The 19635-nt window shown below is 39.6% G+C and overlaps 1 protein-coding gene across 1 annotated transcript in view; it reads right to left on the minus strand.

Moving 5' to 3' along the window:
• Positions 1-18323, minus strand: part of GatA (glutamyl-tRNA(Gln) amidotransferase subunit A, mitochondrial) — an 83560-nt gene extending 65237 nt beyond the window's left edge. The window contains exons 1-4 of the mRNA XM_067142908.2: positions 18166-18323; positions 17909-18068; positions 15361-15556; positions 1973-2194 (exon numbers count right to left, since the gene is read on the minus strand). Of these exons, the coding sequence (XP_066999009.2) occupies positions 1973-2194; positions 15361-15556; positions 17909-18068; positions 18166-18189 (602 nt within the window). The 5' untranslated portion in view covers positions 18190-18323. The remainder of the gene's footprint in view (positions 1-1972; positions 2195-15360; positions 15557-17908; positions 18069-18165) is intronic.
• Positions 18324-19635: the final 1312 nt, after the last annotated feature.

Here is a 19635-nt window from a genome sequence, read left to right on the forward strand (position 1 = left end):
TGTTTTAGCATTACTTAAATGTGAGTGGTTTAAAGATGTTAAATTAGACAATTGAACAAAGAACTAAATGGGAATTCAGTGCAGTGTAGAAAATCTGTATGATGCAATTCTGTGAAAACGGAGGAAGGCAATTTATTCATTTGTAAAATAAAACTTTGAGCATATTTTATTCATGGCTCCTTAATATCCAGCCCCTAGGCCTACTGCTTCTTATACGCTGCTATTGGAAGAATATTTACGGAACAAGTACCAAACATGATGTTAAATTTCATGCAAAATTCAGATGTTGCGTTAAGGATTTTTAGTCATAAGAAATGTCAGAGTTTTGAAATAAGATTAATATTTGAATATACTTTGAAGTTGGCTTCACCGAGCTCGATAGCTGCAGTCGCTGAAGTGCGGCCAATATCCAGTAATCGGGAGATAGTGGGTTCGAGCCCCACTGTCGGCAGCCCTGAAGATGGTTTTCCATGGTTTTCCATTTTCACACCAGGCAAATGCCGAGGCTGTACCTTAATTAAGGCCACGGCCGCTTCCTTCCAATTCCTAGGCCGCTCCTATCCCATCGTCGCCGTAAGACATATCTGTTTCGGTGCAACATAAAGCAAAATAGCTTTTAAAAAAAATTTTTTTTTAAGTTGGCTTCTCTGAATTGGCATTCGTTGGAGGCATGGTTAAGAAGATTGTTATGCTCTCACCTCTGAAACTTGTGATATCAGTTTTAAATTCTGCTTTAAGGGGAATTCCCTTCTGACAACATCCCTTAGCTTCAGATGCTCTCCCTTGTTCCGCTTCTTGTCTTGGCACCTCACTGTCATTGTCGTAAACCCCTGTGAATTATATCTCCTGCACCCTCCGCACAATGTCATGAAATACATCTTGAAGTAGTAATGCAATACACGTAATGGTTTCACTACAGAACTTATATGCAAGAGACTCATTCCAGTACATTAGCAGAGCTAGAGGTACGTTAAAGAACCCCTTCCAAGCACAGAATCCTGGCAATCCATACAAACTATTAAAAAACTGTAGCTGATGTAGAAATCATAATCTTATAGTCTACAAATAAAACTTTATTTTACTTTTAAAAATATTGAGTTTTAATATAATTTCAGTATCTCTAAATTAATTTACTTGATGCTTGTTATTTTCAATTGTAATAATAATATTGCTTTACATCCCACTAACTACTTTTACGGTCTTCGGAGATGCCAAGCTGCCGGGATTTTGTCCCGCAGGAGTTCTATTATGTGCCAGTAAATCTACCGACATGAGGCTGATGTATTTGAGCACCTTCAAATACCACAGGACTGAGCCAGGATCGAACATGCCAAGTTGGGGACAGAAAGCTAGCACCTCAACCATCTGAGCCACTCAGCCCAGCATTTTCAATTGTAACTGCTGCAATAATCTTTATGAGAGATTTAAAATATAATTTCATAAAACTTTCTTCAGCTTATCCCAGTTATTTCTGGGGTTGCTGGAGCCTCCCAGGCTCATTTTGGTTTTGGCCAGGAGTTTAAGACCGAATGCCCTTCCTGACGCCACGTGATTCTTGAGATGAAAATATCAACCCAGGATCGACCGTGATTCGAACCTCAGCCTTCCGGATGGGAAGCCAGCAGCTAAGCCACTGAGCTAGTCATGCCCCCCATTTAAAACATAATTTCATATCTAATTTTATTGTAAGATTTCTCAACCAATGCAACCTCTAGTTATAGAGAAAGCATCGGCAAGTTTATTAGAATTAAATTCACCTGCTACTTTAAATCTCACCCAAAATTCATTATAGACTGAATGACCTTTGCTTTCTGTATCCTCTCCCTCGTATCCATAAGTCTCCAGGAAGATCTTTGGTCATTTGCTTACAATAAATATAAAATATTAAACCCATTTGTGGACCAAGATACTCATTCACAATTTATAATATCATAAAAGCTACAGAAAGTGATGGTACTAGCATATTACTCACGCAAACACAGCTCCACTTGCTACTGCAACAGCACTTCCTCCAGAACTTCCTCCAGCAATGAACCAATCTTCCTCCTCTTCAGCAGCATCATGATGAAACTCTCTACACCCACTTTTTATCTTAGCACCAAGCTCAGCATTGGCAGTACTAACAAAGAGGCGATCAAATTTTGACTGCCAGATATTTTTAGTTGGTCCATAAAGGGAATCTACCGTACCACATCTGAAATTTAAAAGTAATAATTTACTACACAACCTCTACAATCTGATAGCTGGTCAAAATATGACACAGTTAAATCAGTTATAGATGAATAATGGTCAAATTATTATAAAGGGAATCAAAGCAAAGCCATCTCCATATAGGCCATGAAGGCTCTTCAAGGAGTGGAACATAAAGGCTTCCATTATCAGTAACCTCAGCAGTTGGCAGGGTAGAGTGGTTTGCTCTAAGTCCGTTCACCTTTATCCCCAGGAATTAACCTGGTCCTCATTTTTGGTGCAGGTTGATTGACCCTCGGGGCTATGCACTGTACACCTCCACAGAAGTGGAGATTTCATTTCCTAAATTTTTTGTTTTCCTGAAGGAGAATCGAACCCATGTCGTTCCGGATGAACCGAGCATGCCTTTACGCCTCAGATTGGCAGATCCTTATAAGAGATCCAAGTTCATATTATTCTTCAGTGCTCTTCATACCAAATGACAGTGGAAGCCATCCACAACTTGCAAGAATATAAAGACACTTGGTAGTGTTTAGGAAGAGTATACTTTCTGAAGAAATGTCGTAGGTGCTTAATATATTTATTTAGTAAATTTGCAGACACATATCTTAGGAAATAACCTTAATACAGTAAACACCCACTTAACTGGCCAACATGGTGATAATGTCACTTCTGGTTTTCCACATGGTCACTGACCAATGAAGAAAATCATCAACTACAGATGTTACATTTATGAGGAAATGGCATAACTTTGTCTTCAAAAAATCATTGGACACACAAAAGCAAAAAACTATTACAGATTACAGTACTTTAAGTAAATTCAGTTCCATGTGTTAAGTTCATTTTATTGATATTATACATTTTAACAGTCTAGTGAACAATGGAATAGAATAGACTTTTTTCACAAGTTTATGTTAGTGAATAAGTTATTGTGTTGTGAAGTAAAATATACAGTTCTTGGACCATGAACTGGAACTAATATTTTGTATCATGACAAACAATCACATTCGTACATAAATACTCTACTGTACTCTTTCTATTATTTCATGTTCAAATAATATCTAATACTGTAGTTACTGTAACTAAACTAACTTTATAACTCTAATGTTTTGAAATATTGTTTCAAACATGGTGAAATACCTCAAAGTATATAGTACTATAAACTGATGGATAGGCCCTTCATTTTAATATTGTTGTTTTAACCGGCCATTTTCTTATCCAATCAGGTTCTGGTCCCGAGCAGGTGTCCACTGTAAAACAATATACATAAGGCAGTCATGGCAGTCCAGGTCTTGCCTGGTAACCATAATCCAATTGCAAATTCGGCATCACAGATGTAGTGTAGGTTGCTGCTTCCCACCAATGTCCAATGAGCAAGAATTCTGGTTCATTTTACAGTAACTGAATGTCAAGGTTCTAAATCCATTGCACAGCTTCTGGAGTTGCCATAAGAAATTCCTCCCGACTACCTTCAACACATTTGTTGACAATGTGATGAATGATCTGACACTTAGCTCCACAGTCACATGTGTGAGTTGGTATCCTGTTCCATTAATGTAGAAAGTCCCTGCACCTACCATGGCCTGTTCTAATTATTCAGGGCAGTCCAGGTCTTGCCTGGTAACTGTAATCTAATTGCAACTTCAGCATTAGAGATGTGCAGGCTGTTGCTTCCCACTAATCCTTTCATTCTCTGAGGTGGTTAAAGCCTCTCATAACCACATCAACAGCATCACATAAAGACTTTCGCCTGTTTGGATTAAGAATGGGCAGATTTCTATTCACAAGTTACTCAGGATTCTCACAGATTTTATGAAATTCTCTGATAAGGGAAGTAGATCTGTGCAAACCAAGAAGCATTATTTGTGTGAGCAGTGGAAGCTAATGCACGGTTGTAGACTCACTCAACAGATATTAAACAGTAGTAGATTAGCTCGCATCCGTAGCATCCTCTAAGCTGCACGTACAACGTGAGTAGTGCTAAATGAGCAGAAGCTACACAGGCTGCCAGTCAAACCTAGGATCTCCTTGCAATTACAAAGCCTACAAATACATGTTGTTGTTTGAGTCATCAGACCATAGACTGGTTTGATGCAGCTCTCCATGCCATCCTATCCTGTGCTAACCTTTACATTTCTACGTAACTACTGCATCCTACATCTGCTCTAATCTGCTTGTCATATTCACACCTTGGTCTACCTCTACCGTTCTTACCACCTACACTTCCTTCAAAAACCAACTGAATAAGTCCTGGGTGTCTTAAGATGTGTCCTATCATTCTATCTCTTCTTCTTGTCAAATTTAGCCAAATCGATCTCCTCTCGCCAATTCGATTCAGTATCTCTTCATTTGTGATTCGATCTATCCATCTCACCTTCAGCATTCTTCTGTAACACCACATTTCAAAAGCTTCTATTCTCTTTCTTTCTGAGCTAGTTATCGTCCATGTTTTACTTCCATACAATGCCACGCTCCACACGAAAGTCTTCACAAACATCTTTCTAATTCCGATATCAATGTTTGAAGTGAGCAAATTTCTTTTCTTAAGAAAGCTCTTCCTTGCTTGTGCTAATCTGCATTTTATGTCCTCCTTACTTCTGCCATCGTTAGTTATTTTACTACCCAAGTAACAATATTCATCTACTTCCTTTAAGACTTCATTTCCTAATTTAATATTTCCTGCAGCACCTGCCTTCGTTCGACTGCACTCCATTACTTTTGTTTTGGAATTATTTATTTTCATCTTGTACTCCTTACCAAAGACTTCGTCGATACCATTCAGCAACTTCTCGAGATCTTCTGCAGTCTCAGATAAAATAACATAGGCAAATCTCAAGGTTTTGATTTCCTCTCTTTGTATTGCGATTCCCTTTCCAAATTCCTCTTTGATTTCCTTCATTCACTGCCTGTTCTATGTAAACATTGAAAAGGAGGGGGCACAAACTGCAGCCTTGCCTCACTCCATTCTGGATTGCTGCTTCTTTTTCAAAGCCCTCGATTCTTATCACTGCAGAATGATTTTTATACAGATTGTAGATAATTCTTCGTTCTCGGTATCTGATCCCAATCACCTTCAGAGTCTTAAATAGCTTGGTCCAATCAACATAATCGAATGCCTTTTCTAGATCTACAAATGCCATGTACGTGGGCTTGCCCTTCTTGATTCGATCCTCTAAGATCAGATGTAAAGTCACGATTGCTTCACGTGTTCCTACATTTCTTCCGAAGCCAAATTGATCTTCTCCAAACTCAGCTTCAACATGTTTTTCCATTCTTCTGTAAACAATACATGTTAAAATTTTGCAGGCATGAGATACTAAACTAATGGTGTGATAGTCTTCACACCTGTCAGCACAGGCTTTCTTGGGAATAGGTATAACAACATTCTGCCGAAAATGGATGGAACTTCTCCTGTCTCATATACCTTACACACTAAATGGACTAACCTTGCCATGCTGGTTTCTCCTATGGCAGTCAGTAATTCAGAGGGAATGTCATCAATTCCAGGTGCCTTATTCCTATTTAGGTCACTCACAGCTCTGTCAAACTCTGACCTCAAAATTGGGTCTCCCATTTCATCAGCATCAACAGCCTCTTCTTGTTCCAGAACCTAATGATCTACATCTTCAACTTGATACAACTGTTGGATACGTTCCTGCCATCTTTCTGCTTTGTCTTCTTTCCCTAGAAGTGGCTCTCCATCTGAGCTCTTAATATTCATACACCTAGATTTCCTTTCTCCAAAGGTTTCCTTGATTTTCCTGTATGCAGCATCTACCTTTCCTAGGACCATACATCCTTCGACATCCTTGCACTTCTCCTTCAGCCAGTCTTCCTTAGCTACCTTGCACTTTCTATCCACTTCATTCTTTAATCATCTGTATTCTTTTCTGCCTACTTCATTTCTAGCATTCTTGTCGTTCATCAATCAGATCTAGTATCTCCTGGGTTATCCACTGATTCTTAGTTGACCTTTTCTTCCTTCCTAACATTTCTTCAGCAGCCCTGCTGACTTCATTTTTCATGACTATCCACTCCTCCTCTATTGTGTTTCCTTCAGTCTTTTCATTTAGTCCTTTTACAACATGTTGCTTGAAACAATCTCTCACACTCTTTTCTTTCAACTTGTCTAGATCCCATCTTTTTGCATTCTTTCCTTTCTTCAATTTCTTCAGCTTCAGATGGCATTTCATACCAACAAGTTATGGTCAGAGTCCACGTCTGCTCCTGGGAAAGTTTTGCAATCCAACACCTGGTTTCTGAATCTCTGCCTAATCATAATGAAGTTTATTTGATACCTTCTAGTGTCTCCAGGTCTTGTCCACGTATAAAGGCGTCGTTTGTGGTGTTTGAACCAAGTATTGGCAAGCACTAAATTATGATCAGTGCAGAATTCAACCAGCCGACTTCCTCTTTCATTCCTTTGCCCCAATCCGAATTCTCCTACTGTATTACCTTCTCTTCCTTGGCCTACCACTGCATTCCAGTCTCCCATCACAATTAGATTAGATTTTTTACATATTGTATTAAATCTTCTATTTTTTCATATTTTCTTTCAATTTCCTCATCATCCGCTGAGCTAGTAGGCATATAGACCTGTACTATTGTGGTGGGCATTGGTTTGGTGTCTATCTTGACGACAATAATTCTTTCACTATGCTGGTCGTAGTAGCTTACCCACTGCCCTATTTTCTTATTCATTATTAAACCAACTCCTGCATTTCCTCTGTTTGATTTTGTATTGATAATTCGGTAGTCGCCTGACTAAAAATCCTGTTCTTCCTGCCAACGTACTTCACTTATACCAACTACATCTAACTTTAGTCTATCCATCTCCCTTTTCAGATTCGCTAATCTACCACAACGATTCAAACTTCTAACATTCCACGCTCCGACTCGCAGAATGTCAGTATCCATCTTCCTGATGATCGCCCCCTCTCATGTAGTCCCCACCCGGAGATCCGAATGGGGGACTAGTTTACCTCCGGAATATTTTACCCGGGAGGAAGCCTCATCAGTACATCATTCATACAGAGAGAGCTGCATGTCCTCGGGAATTAGTTACAGCTGTAGTTTCCCGTTGCTTTCAGCCTGTAGCAGTATCAACACAGCCAAGCCATGTTGAGTATTATTACAAGGCCATATCAATCAATCATCCAGACTGCCGCCCTTGCAACTTCCGAAAGGCTGCTACCCCCCTTTCGATGAACCATTCCTTAGTCTGGTCTCTCAACAGATATCCATCCGATATGGTTGCACCTGCGGCTCAGCTATCTGCTTCATTGGGACACGCAAGCCTCCGCACCACGGCAAGGTCACATGGTTCGCAGGGGGGGCTACAAATACACACAAATCATATAAAAACTACTCTCTTCATGTCTTCCTGATAAGAAATAAGGCAGTACAATGCATTAACCTAAAGCAAGGGATATATCCTACATAACATTGTTTGCAATATGCTGTTTCCTGTAAGAGCTAGGAACATGTTGAACAACAGTTCTAGTTATTTTTATATCTATAGAGTGTGTATAAGTGGACATATTTATTATATGGAGCCACTGGTATGTTTCAGCCCTGGCAACGCTAGGACACTTCTTTTGCATAACAACTGAAAATATAATTTATGCTCAGGCACACTCACTCAAGTGACATAATCTTATGTTATTTATCTTGAACTGAAGAGGAATGTAGATATTGCAGGTCAAGCGGTTTCCCTGTGTAGGCAGGGTATCTACTGTTTGTAGCAATACACGCCCGACTGACTACCTGTTGGGCAATCATTGTTAGGTTGTAGCCCTTACCAAGGCACATTAATGTCTAGACCAGTCAGTATTGACTCTTAGTTTCAATTCTTAAGAATTTTAATTTCCAACGTTGACTTTTCAATACTTGATAGATTAACACTCACAATTTAAGAGATAAAGAGATCATAAAAGTAGGACTGTTAGGCAGTACCATATGGCTGATAAGAGAGGCATGAGGGAGTATTTAAAATAATTACTGGTGGAAAACAGTAAATAAAAATGTAAACAGACTTTGGGATGGGTTTAAAGCAATTGTTGAGGAATGTGAAAACAGGTATGTACCTTTAGTACTAATAATCTTTATATTACTATTACAATGATTTATTATTAAACAGTATCCTCCTTATACAATACACATTATGGTATAGGCCTAATGTGAATTTAAAAAACTTAAATTTCACATTTGACACATCTATACATGTTTCGATTCTAACTGGATCATCTTCAGTAGATTTATACCATAATGTATTGAATAAGGGGGATATTATTTAATAATAAATCATTGTTGTATGTTCAGTCATCAGCCCCAAGGCTGGTTGGATCCTCTCAACAGCTCCGCCATCAGCTATCATAGATGGCCTAGGCATCACTGAAGAGGGATACTAGAGAAATGAGGAGTGAGGTAGTTTCCCGTTGCTTTCCTCATTGAGCCAGAAGTTGCTATTGCATATCAGTCTGCCAAGCCCACTGAAATGCATACACCAACCGACACTATGAGCAACATTTTCACACCATTCATAACAGGGACTGGCTGCATAAGGAATGGCATTACTAATATCGCTCATACCTCAGCCTCTTTCATATTGTCAAAGTCAAGGATAAGACAGAGACAGATCAATGTAAGTAACAAAATTGCTCTAGCCTATACCAAAAGACTTAGTGCACCGTAAACACTAGGTCCCGCCAGCAACTGTTATAGTGATTTAAAGATTATTAGTTTAGCTGTCAATTCAGAACTTGAAATGTATATTTTGTGGTTGTGGAGAAAGGTTTTGGAAATAAGGAGAAATTGAAGGAACTTGCTACAATATGAAATCTAGTGAAGAAGTTAGCTAACTTGATGGCAATCATACAAATTTTAGTGAAAAATGGAAGAGCATGTATAGGTAAAGCAGAAACAGGTTCCAAGAACAACATTCCAGGAACCATTAATGAACAAGGGGAGTGTGTATGCGGGGATCTTCAGAGGGCAGAAGTATTCAGTCAGCAGTATCTAATGATTCTTTCTTGTTTTTTTATGTTGCAATGACACAGATAGGTCTTATGGCGACAATGGAATAACAAAGGGCTAGGAGTGGGAAGGAAGCAGCGATCACCTTAATTAAGGTGCGTAAATGGGAAACCATGAAAAACTATCTTCAGGACTGTTGACAGTGGAGTTTGAACTTACTATCTCCTGGGTGCAAGCTCACAGCTGCGTGCCCCTAACCACACAGCCAACTTGCTCAGTGTAAAGATTGTTGGATACAAGCAAAATGTCCAGATAGAGGAAGTGCAGGTAACAGATAGGGACCCTCTTTGGAGGCAACCCTGCCCAGGGAGTGGAACCCCTGCCTATGCGAGTCCCAGAGCACACTCACCCAGTGTGTAGCATCTAGTAAGAGTCCCAGCTCAGGGTTACGAGCAAAGACCTCAACAGAATCTACAGCAGAGAAGATGGACTTTGGAACGGTGGAGATCGCGGAAGAGGCAGCCCAGTACTCGTCGGGGAATAGTATGAGTATGCTATTCATCAGCAGCACTTATTTTTCATGTTAGGGGTAGCTGCAAGGGCATCTGTTCCTCATGCAAGGCGCGGCTAGAATAATTGCTGGCAGTAGCTCTAAAATGCCTCTGGGAGTGGCAAACCCATTGTAACAATAGCCTAAAATGAGTAGTGGTAATTATCAGCCTCAGAAAAGGTTAGGGCGTACGCTGTTAAAAGTGATGTGTAGTTCTTGTGCTGGGCGGAGCTGTGATAAGTGGGCAACCAGCAATTAATATTATCAAGGTGGGAATAATAAATGTTATGACCCTGACAGGAAAATAATAAGATTGGACTAATTTTATGAAGAAGGAGAATGTTGTAATCAGCCACTGTGATGGAAACTCACCCTCTATCCAGATTCGGTTGAACACGCAAAGGAGATACAAGAGACTAAGATGTTTCAACATCTGGTTATGGACATTATCTGGTCCAGGAGTCATGTCCTTGCAAAGCGCCATGGCACTGCAGAATTTCCACTTCGTAAAGAGCATGTTATAGTCCTCTGAAGCTTGAGTGGCAAGACTGAAATGATGACCTTCTGCCTCCCGCTTTGGAGCTAGGAAATCACGATGGTAGTTCCCGAAACCAGACACACCTACGAAATGACTGGCTAGATGATTAGCTATAGAGGGTGAATCAGTGATGATAGTCCCTGTAATGGAAATTTCTGGTACTGAAATTGATGCTTGTATACCCAAAAAACGTCGAAGTTTAGTCCACACTTGAGATGACGATGTATGTGACGTCATGGACAACACATATCTCTCCCATGAAGATTTCTTACTCTGTCGAATAAGAATGCACGCCTTAGCGTGGAGTTTTTTAAATGTTACCAAGTTGGTGACAGTAGGCTGCCTACAATAGTGTTTATGAGCATGACGTCGTTCTTTTATAGCTGCTGCAATTTCTTCAGTCCACCAAGGAACGTGTTTTCATCGAGAAGTCTCTGAAAAGCATGGAATGGACTCCTCAGCAGCAGCAAGAATAACTTGTGTCATGTAAGTTACATCACCCTCTACACTCCAGCTGGTCATGTTGTTAAAGATAGCTAGCGATGTCACTTTGGCCAATTAGCACATTTAGGAACCCATCACGGAGGAGCCTCAATGGATTTCTGTTCCAACAAAGTAAGAACAATAAGAAAATGGTCACTGTCACAGAGATCATCATGTACATTCCACTGAAGCACAGGAACCAGCGCTCGGCTGCATAGACTAACATCTATGCGAGAGTATGTGCCATAATTCATGCTGAAATGCATTGGTTCACCTGTGTTCAAAATATATAAATCCAGCTCTCTTACTAACTGTTCCAACTCCCTTCCCCTGGGGTAAGTCATTTCAGAGCCCCATATAGGGTGATGGATGTGAAATCACCCAATAAGAGGAATGGAGGTGGAAGGTGATCTATAAGATCAGTTACATCATTCATATTAACCGCTCAAGCCGGTTCGACGTGTAGGCCTACGTGTACGGACTTACAAAATATAAGCCAGGAGCGGTTTGACGTATACCTGTATGGACTAGGCTAGCGATGTTTTAGATGTACACTTGCGTGCCATCTGTTGCTTGTCAACATAAACTTTTAGCACGGCTCGCAGCACAGGATATCATTCTATGCAGTGGAGTATCTTCTACCGTAATGCGGCATTGTATTGGCATAAAAAGAATTTGTTTCATCAACGTCGATCATTGTAAACAACATGGTAGCATCCTCGCATGATCTGTATTTATCTAATGCAGCTCTCGGATGCATACTAGGTGAAAGTAGTGATGAGAATAATCAGAAAAGAAAAAAAAAGGGAAAAAAAATCAGAGTGATAACGAAAGTGTTAATGGTGATGATTATGCACATCAGGAAATTACATGTTATGCACATAATGATAGTGATATAAGTGAATGCTCACCCGAATGGTTATGGGCACCTGTTGATTTGAATTTTATTCCAGCAAGAAGGTAATTAGGCATTTTTTTTCTTTTGCATGTCACTTTTTTTGTATGTAGATACAACATCTGCATGATATGAACTGCGTATCCACTTATTTTGAACAAAATCAGACAAGTCATTTAGAATTTATAGCAATGTTTGTGATACCATGTAAAATTGTGATATATTTCTAAAATGTATTACCGCTGTAGGGTAAAACTTGACCAATTTTTAATACCGGATTGAAGGGTTAAGAGGCTGGCCTGGTGGAAAATAAACATTATACACTGTTGCTATGACAAGCAGCGGAACGCGAACAGCCTACAGCCTCCAGCAAGATTCTTGGTGGAACGTCTTCTCTTTAGGCATCAGAATTAATTAAAAAAAACAGCGCCAACGCCAGCCCAGTTAGAATAATGTAGCTCTGTTGAGTATGGTCAAAATTTCTCAAGATCGTATGATGACCTGGTCTGAGACTATTCTTGAATACAGACAATACTTACTGCAAACTCACTAATTACCTGGTGCATCTCAGCAAGATGCCTGTCATAACCGTTACAATTCCACTGTAACAGTGCCAGCGGTGAGATGCTTTTAAACTTGAACCCTAACATCAACATCCGTAGATGTCGATGGAAGCTCGACGTCCATCCTGTCATCAACGGATGAGGAGACTGACATCCAGAACTTCCGACGCATTTTGGAGACAGTATTTCTTCCTACGAGGGGAGTGCTCAGGTTTTGGAACAGGCGTACCTGCTGGCACTGATTCATACTCTCCAGATGGAGTGCACGATTTCCCCTTCGCAGGAAGTACGAGAGTGCCTCGTAAGGGTGCTCCTCTTCTCCACCATCTTTTCTTTTGTTTAGATGGACTGGAAGATATTTTCCCAGCCTTGGTCGAGAATACCACCTCCGCTGGCTTGGACACAGCTTTCGCTGACCTCTTGGGGGGAGGAGACCGTTCCACCTTAGGATTCCCAGTCAGCGCAGAATTCTTAGTGGTTGAAGGTTGGGTGGTCCCTCCCTTCGAGCTTTTACTCTTTGCGGCTTTACTCGCAGGAGCAGCAGCCGCCTTGGGCGAAGCAATCTTCACTGGTCTAACAGACGTGAATGACAAACCTGGTAGACTTTAAGCTATCGTGCTACAGTCCAATGTATTCGCGGGTATATTCATGGAATTAAACTTACGGCGCATTTCTTGGTAGGAAAGACCATCCAGGGTCTTGATCTCCTGGATTTTCTTCTCACTCAGATATACCGGACAGTTCCGATCTTGAATAGAATGAAAACCAGGGCAGTTAGTGCACCTGTAAGGAGTTGTGCACTCTTCCGTGCTATGAGCTCCTCTTCCTCATATACCCCATACAAACTGATTAGAGCAATGAGATAATAATAACAATGTCATGTGGCTATTTCTAGCCGAGTGCAGCCCTTGTAAGGCAAACCCTCCGTTGAGGGTGGGCGGCATCTGCCATGTGTAGGTAACTGCGTGTTATTGTGGTGGAGGATAGTGTTATGTGTGTTGTGTGAGTTGCAGGGACGTTGGGGACAGCACAAACACCCGGCCCCTGGGCCCATTGGAATTAACCAATGAAGGTTAAAATATCCGACCTTGCCGGGAATCGAACCCGGAACCCTTTGAATCAAAGGCCAGTACGCTGACCATTCAGCCAACGAGTCGGACAGAACAATGAGATACTATATGCCCAAACCATTGATAGCAGCGCATGGGAGGCAGGATGTACGGCCTCACATCACAGTGATAGGTTGTTACCTTGACTTTATCTGGGTAAACTGACAATTTGAAGGAGACAATGAATGAGTGAACTAGTGGCAACATTGTTGCTGTTGACTTTGCATGTAATGGGCCAGACGTGTGTCACGCCACAGTACTTCATGACTTCCATCAACTCATCATCAGTGTCCAAGATGAGATCGCAGTAGAAGATAACTTCACAAACCCAGATTCAAAGTTTTGTGCTCCTCCACTTTGATAGAAATATCGCCAAAGTGATCACACTTAAGCAACCGATCACCTTGCACAGCAGTGCATGTCCTTAGCAACAAACTACCATTGTACATTTTTTTTCAGGTCTTCTAGTTCACCGTAGACACCTTCTATGTGTATACTAAACAAAATAGACTTGACCAGCTTGAAGTTCCACCTTAGGCAGGCCGAAGACGTTTCGAAGCCATACCCGAAATCATCTTTCCTGAATGCCACCCACTCCAATCAAGGGCCCCTGTAGCCAAACAAAGCAGCCAAGGGAATACCAACCTGGTTGTAGGTCTTATGGCGATGATGGGATAGGAAAGGCCTAGGAATGGGAAGCAGCCGTGGCCTTAATTAAGGTGGTAATACGTTTCATAAACATCCTGTCTGCTCCAAACATTTCCGATACCGATGCAGTCTTTCAGTGTATTTCATACTGTGGAGAAGTGTGCGATGAATGCATTAGTACGAAACCAGCCAATGACGACAACTACTAAGAGAAAAATTTATGACAGGAAAGAAACTTACACAATTTATCACTTCATTTTTTTTTTTTTTTTTTTTTTTTGCTAGTTGCTTTATGTTGCACCGACACAGATAGGTTTTATGGCGACAATGGGACAGGGAAGGGCTAGGAGTGCGAAGGAAGCGGCCGTGGCCTTAATTAAGGTACAGCCCCAGCATTTGCCTGGTGTGAAAATGGAAAAGCACGGAAAGCCATTTTCAGGGCTGCCGACAGTGGGGTTCGAACCTACTATCCCCCGAATACTGGATACTGGCCGCACTTAAGTGACTGCAGCTATCAAGCTCGGTATTTATCACTTCAAAAGGCAGGAGGTGTGTCAGTCATTCTTTAAATTTGTATTCGCTTGTGGGTCTAAAATGGTAAAAATTTAAAGGAACAATTCAAGCAAGAAGGGGTGCAGCCTAAAAATCCACCAAAACGTATTAAAAACTTCTCAGATAAAATCTATTCCTTTTGATGATCGTAAACGTGCAGTCGACTTTATGAATAATTTCATTGAACAAAATGGGAATGGGAAGGAAGCGGCTGTGGCCTTAATTATGGTACCTACCCAGCATTTTCCTGGTGTGAAAATGGGAAACCTCAGAAAACCATCTTCAGGCCTGCCGACAGTGGGATTCGAACCCACTATCTCACAGCTGCGCACCCCTAACAGCATGGCCAACTCGCCTGGTACCAAATTTTTAAACAGCTGTAGTGAAAAGTTATGAAATCTTATGTTGTAACATTACATGCTAATTTAAGGCCTTAATTTCTTTCAGAGGCATTCAATTCAATTACATGATATTAGTTACATATTATGGAACACGACACTACCTTTATCTCAATACCCGACATGTGGTCCCTTTTCATATGCACGCATACTAATAATGTTTTCCACAACATGGAAGTAGCAGGTTGCTATATAGAGAGTTTAAGCCAACAACGACGTACCGGTAACTCTTTAATAGAGCACAAAAGTCATTTTCCACCTACTGGTCTTTCTAAGAGAACATCACATAACTTTAGGCTAATTGTACCATCTTGTAGGTTGTGGTTCTTCATAATCCTTTAAATCCAAATCACCAAAACGCAAATCCAACTTGCTTATAAGGTTATTCACTTCTAAGGTGATGTTAGTGCTTTCTATAGAACAATATATTACAATATCAAAATTACATTACTAACTTACCCCATTGCAAATTCATCCATATTACATTTACCCAACAAGACTGCACCAGCATCTTGCAATTTTTGAACCACTGTAGCATTATACTTCGGTTTGAAGTGCTCTAACATCCTAGAGCCACATGTTGTCTCTACGTCTCGAGTGCAAAAGTTATCTTTAACTGCAATAGGTATTCCATCAAACACACTTTGGGGATTCCCTTTAAAATGAGAAAGGTACGATGTTACTATCTGAGAAAATATTACAAAGAAGCTATTATTTATCTGCAACATAAGACTTAGGCTATTTTAACTATAATTGTTACTTCAAATCAAATCAAAATCTCTTTATTTGCAAATGAGGTGTCTACCTCGGTGGCAAATGGTACACTAAAATACATTATTGTCAAGCACTAAATATTAAATTAACAAGAGAAGAAACTTTCCCTATAATACAATATTATACAATTTACGCTAACAATTTTTTCTATTAAACACACAGCTCAACCTTAATAAATTGATATTGTTTACAAAATTCTACTTATAATATCTCCTGTACTACTTACAAATATAGTCAATTGATATACAGTATGTAGAATTACTTCAAATGATACTATACAACTGGTATAAGATTAAACTTTACATTGCATTTATTTACTTTTTTTTTTTTCTTTTTTTTTTTTTTTACCCATTCTGTAACCTAAGTAGATTAACGACCTGCTGCATCTTAACCAGAGCCCCTTTTGCCACCATTTTCAGAGTTCCTGAAGGGCCTTCATAGCTACCGTAACGGTCCCAGGGCCCTCGAAGTCCCCACTGTACTTCACCCCTACAGGCAATCCCCTACTTCGGCTGTCCAAACTCCTTAGACCAGGGGATGGAATTAATTTATTCACACACATTGCCCTCTAACACTTAATTTATTTTCTCTACTGCTGTTTATTCTCTTCTTGAATATTGGTACAGATTTTTGAAAAGGATCAAAAACTACCCCTGGTAAACTGTTCCACTCCTTAACACCCTTCCCAATGAATGAAAATTTACCCCAATCGCTTCTGCTAAAATTCCTTCTAATTTTATATTTGTGGTCTGTCCTGCCGATATAGCTAATTATTTTCCAACTGAAGCCTCTCACAGATATCTCCCCATGCTTCTTCTCTTGTATAGGCTCTATATAATCCTATAAGTCTAGTTTTCTCCCTTCTCTTACTTAAAGTTTCCCACCCAAGTTCCTTTAACATTTCTGATACACTACTCTTTCTCCTGAAATCCCCTGTTACAAATCTTGCTGCTTTCCTCTGCACACTATCTATTTCTTTTATTAGGTATTCTTGGTGAGGATCCCAAATACTGTTTGCATAGGCCTATTCCAATAATGGATGAACCATACTCAAGTAACTTTTTTCTTTTAATTCTTTATTGCATCCTTTAAGTAGCCTCATTATGACATGTAACGATCTGTATGCTTTCCCAACAATGTTATCAACATGACCCTTCCAGTGAAAATTACTTTCAAATCTCACACCTAAGTATTTGCACTTGCCATCTTTTGGGATAACTACCTCGTTCAAAGTATATTCAAATTCAGATTTAAAGGTCCTGTTTGTAAAAGCTGTAACAGTTGATTTGCCTCCATTAACCTTCATATTATTTTCTTCAACCCATTGTTGGATACTTTCAAGGTCCCTTTATAATTCTGAACAATCCTCAGTGTTATTTATTTCCCTATAAACAATTACAGTATGTCATCTGCATACAATCTTATTTTTGATGTTATATTGTTCCCTAAATCATTTGCGTATATTCAGAAAAATAACGGACCGATTATACTACCCTGTGCAATTCCCTTCGAAACTTTCTCTTCCTGCGATACATTATTTCCTACTTTGACTTTCTGAACCCTTGAATTTAGAAATGTTTTATCCAACGTGTAACCCTTACATCCAATCCTATTCCCTCCAATTACTTTAATAATATTCCATGTTCCACTCTATCAAAGGCTTTGGAAAGATCTATGGCTATACAATCTAACTGACCTCCTGAATCCAATTGATCTGATATGTCCTGCTGAAATCCCACCAGTTGTGCCTCACAAGAAAATTTCTTTCTAAATCCATACCAGCTCCTCATGAACCAATTTTTATCATCACATATCCCTCTGATGTACTTTGATATTAAACTCTCCAGTATTTTACAAACTATGCTGGTCAGGCTGATTGGTCTGTAGTTCTCTGGTTTCCTTTTATCACCCTTTCCTTTATAAATTGGTATTATTATAGATTCTTTCCATTCCTTTGGTATTACACTATTATTTATGACATACCGGTAGTCAAAGAAAATTTTAAATAAGGCACTATGTACCACCCCATTGTCTTTAATACCTCCCCAGTAATTTATCACTTCCTGCTGCTTTTCCTTGCTGAAGCAGTTAGATTTCACTGAAAATATCTTCATTTGTGAATGAGAAGATGGGATGGGTTTATCTATAAAAGTAAATTACCATGATGTAGGCCATATTTGATGAACATACAACAGAGGCAGGTTTTTTGGCAAGTAGAAATTTTTAAATCTACCTTGTTTAAATCTGAGATCAGCCTCTTCTGCTTGTCTTCGAGCAATATCTTCTGTTATCCTAATGAATGCATTTAATTCCTTAATGGATTTTGCTCGACTTATAGAAGCTTCACAGAGATTTGAAGGCGCAAGTGCACCATCACAGAGCTTCTGGCTAACCTACAAGAAAAAAAATCAAAATGAATCTGTACATGTTCTGAACTATGATTTTTTTTTACAATTATTCAAGAGGTTAAGTTCCACCTACAGTACTAACCTGACGCAATGACAAGGCCAACATGACACTAACTCACAGATCTATTAACAAAGTACCGTAAATAATTCATTAATTTATTAATTAAAGCATTACAGCAATCACTTATAATTAGTAGTTTCCAAAGCAATGAACCATGATAGCATGAACATGTTTACAAACAAAATGAATTGTATGTTGGCTAAACTGATTGAAACCAAGGTAACCAACATACGCGAAGATGGTTTCGCAACGTATAACATGGCTCCTGGACCAGATAATGTTCATATAACCCGTCAGTACATCCAGTGCAAATTTTAAAATTAATTTTTGGTTATTATTTATTATGGTACATCCTCCGTTATCTCTGAAATTTAAATGTTATCGAACGTTTTTGTTATTGAAACCGGGAAGATTCATTTATTCTAATGTTGGCGATCTTATTTAGAAAATAGGAAACAAACATAGCATTTCAATTATAAATATTCTTAACTAGCTGATGTATACACCCGTCTTCGCTACAGAATTCTACATTGTATACAGAATTGTAGGTTAGGTAGTATCAAATACAGTAGAGACAGTACACGACACTTACGGATTTCGCCTTGCTAAAATGGGAGACACCGGGCGAGTTGGCCGTGCGCGTAGAGGCGCGCGGCTGTGAGCTTGCATCCGGGAGATAGTAGGTTCGAGCCCCACTATCGGCAGCCCTGAAGATGGTTTTCCGTGGTTTCCCATTTTCACACCAGGCAAATGCTGGGGCTGTACCTTAATTAAGGCCACGGCCGCTTCCTTCCAACTCCTAGGCCTTTCCTATCTCATCGTCGCCATAAGATCTATCTGTCATCGTCGCCATAAGATCTATCTGTGTCGGTGCGACGTAAAGCCCCTAGCAAAAAAAAAAAGATCTATCTGTGTCGGTGCGACGTAAAGCCCCTAGCAAAAAAAATGGGAGACAATTCGACGGTGGCGCTCCTAGTGACTTGACCTGAACAAATCGCGCTAAATTCAAATATCAATGGAAATGTATATACGGAAATGGATAAATAAGTTACGTCTAGAAAGAAAGTAGTATTGAGATATTAACTTCGAAGTTGTTAAAGCAATTCTGGATAAATGAATGAAGAATTATTTAAAAGGTTATTATTCAAAGACTGAAATTAGACATATAAACAAGGTGTGAAATGGACTGCTGTGAAATGGCTTGATTTTTCATTTATGCATTACTTTTTTAGCTTTAGCATACCTGCCTGACATCTTACGGTTGGATTTGTCTTTTTTCCTCATTTAAAAACATTGTATCATCACATTAAGACATTTGTCAATAAAAATATCGGCACATTCCTTACACATATGATGCAATGAATTAACATTTAATAGCTGGATGATTTTCCTCTTAACATGAAGCCTACTAACAGAGAGAAAATCTATAAAATCCCGGCTTTAATCTGAGAAGAAAGATAAAAGAAAGAAAAGTTTGAAAATGTTGTTTAT

The sequence above is a fragment of the Anabrus simplex genome, chromosome 1, assembly GCF_040414725.1.
Source record: "Anabrus simplex isolate iqAnaSimp1 chromosome 1, ASM4041472v1, whole genome shotgun sequence".
NCBI lineage: Eukaryota > Metazoa > Arthropoda > Insecta > Orthoptera > Tettigoniidae > Anabrus > Anabrus simplex.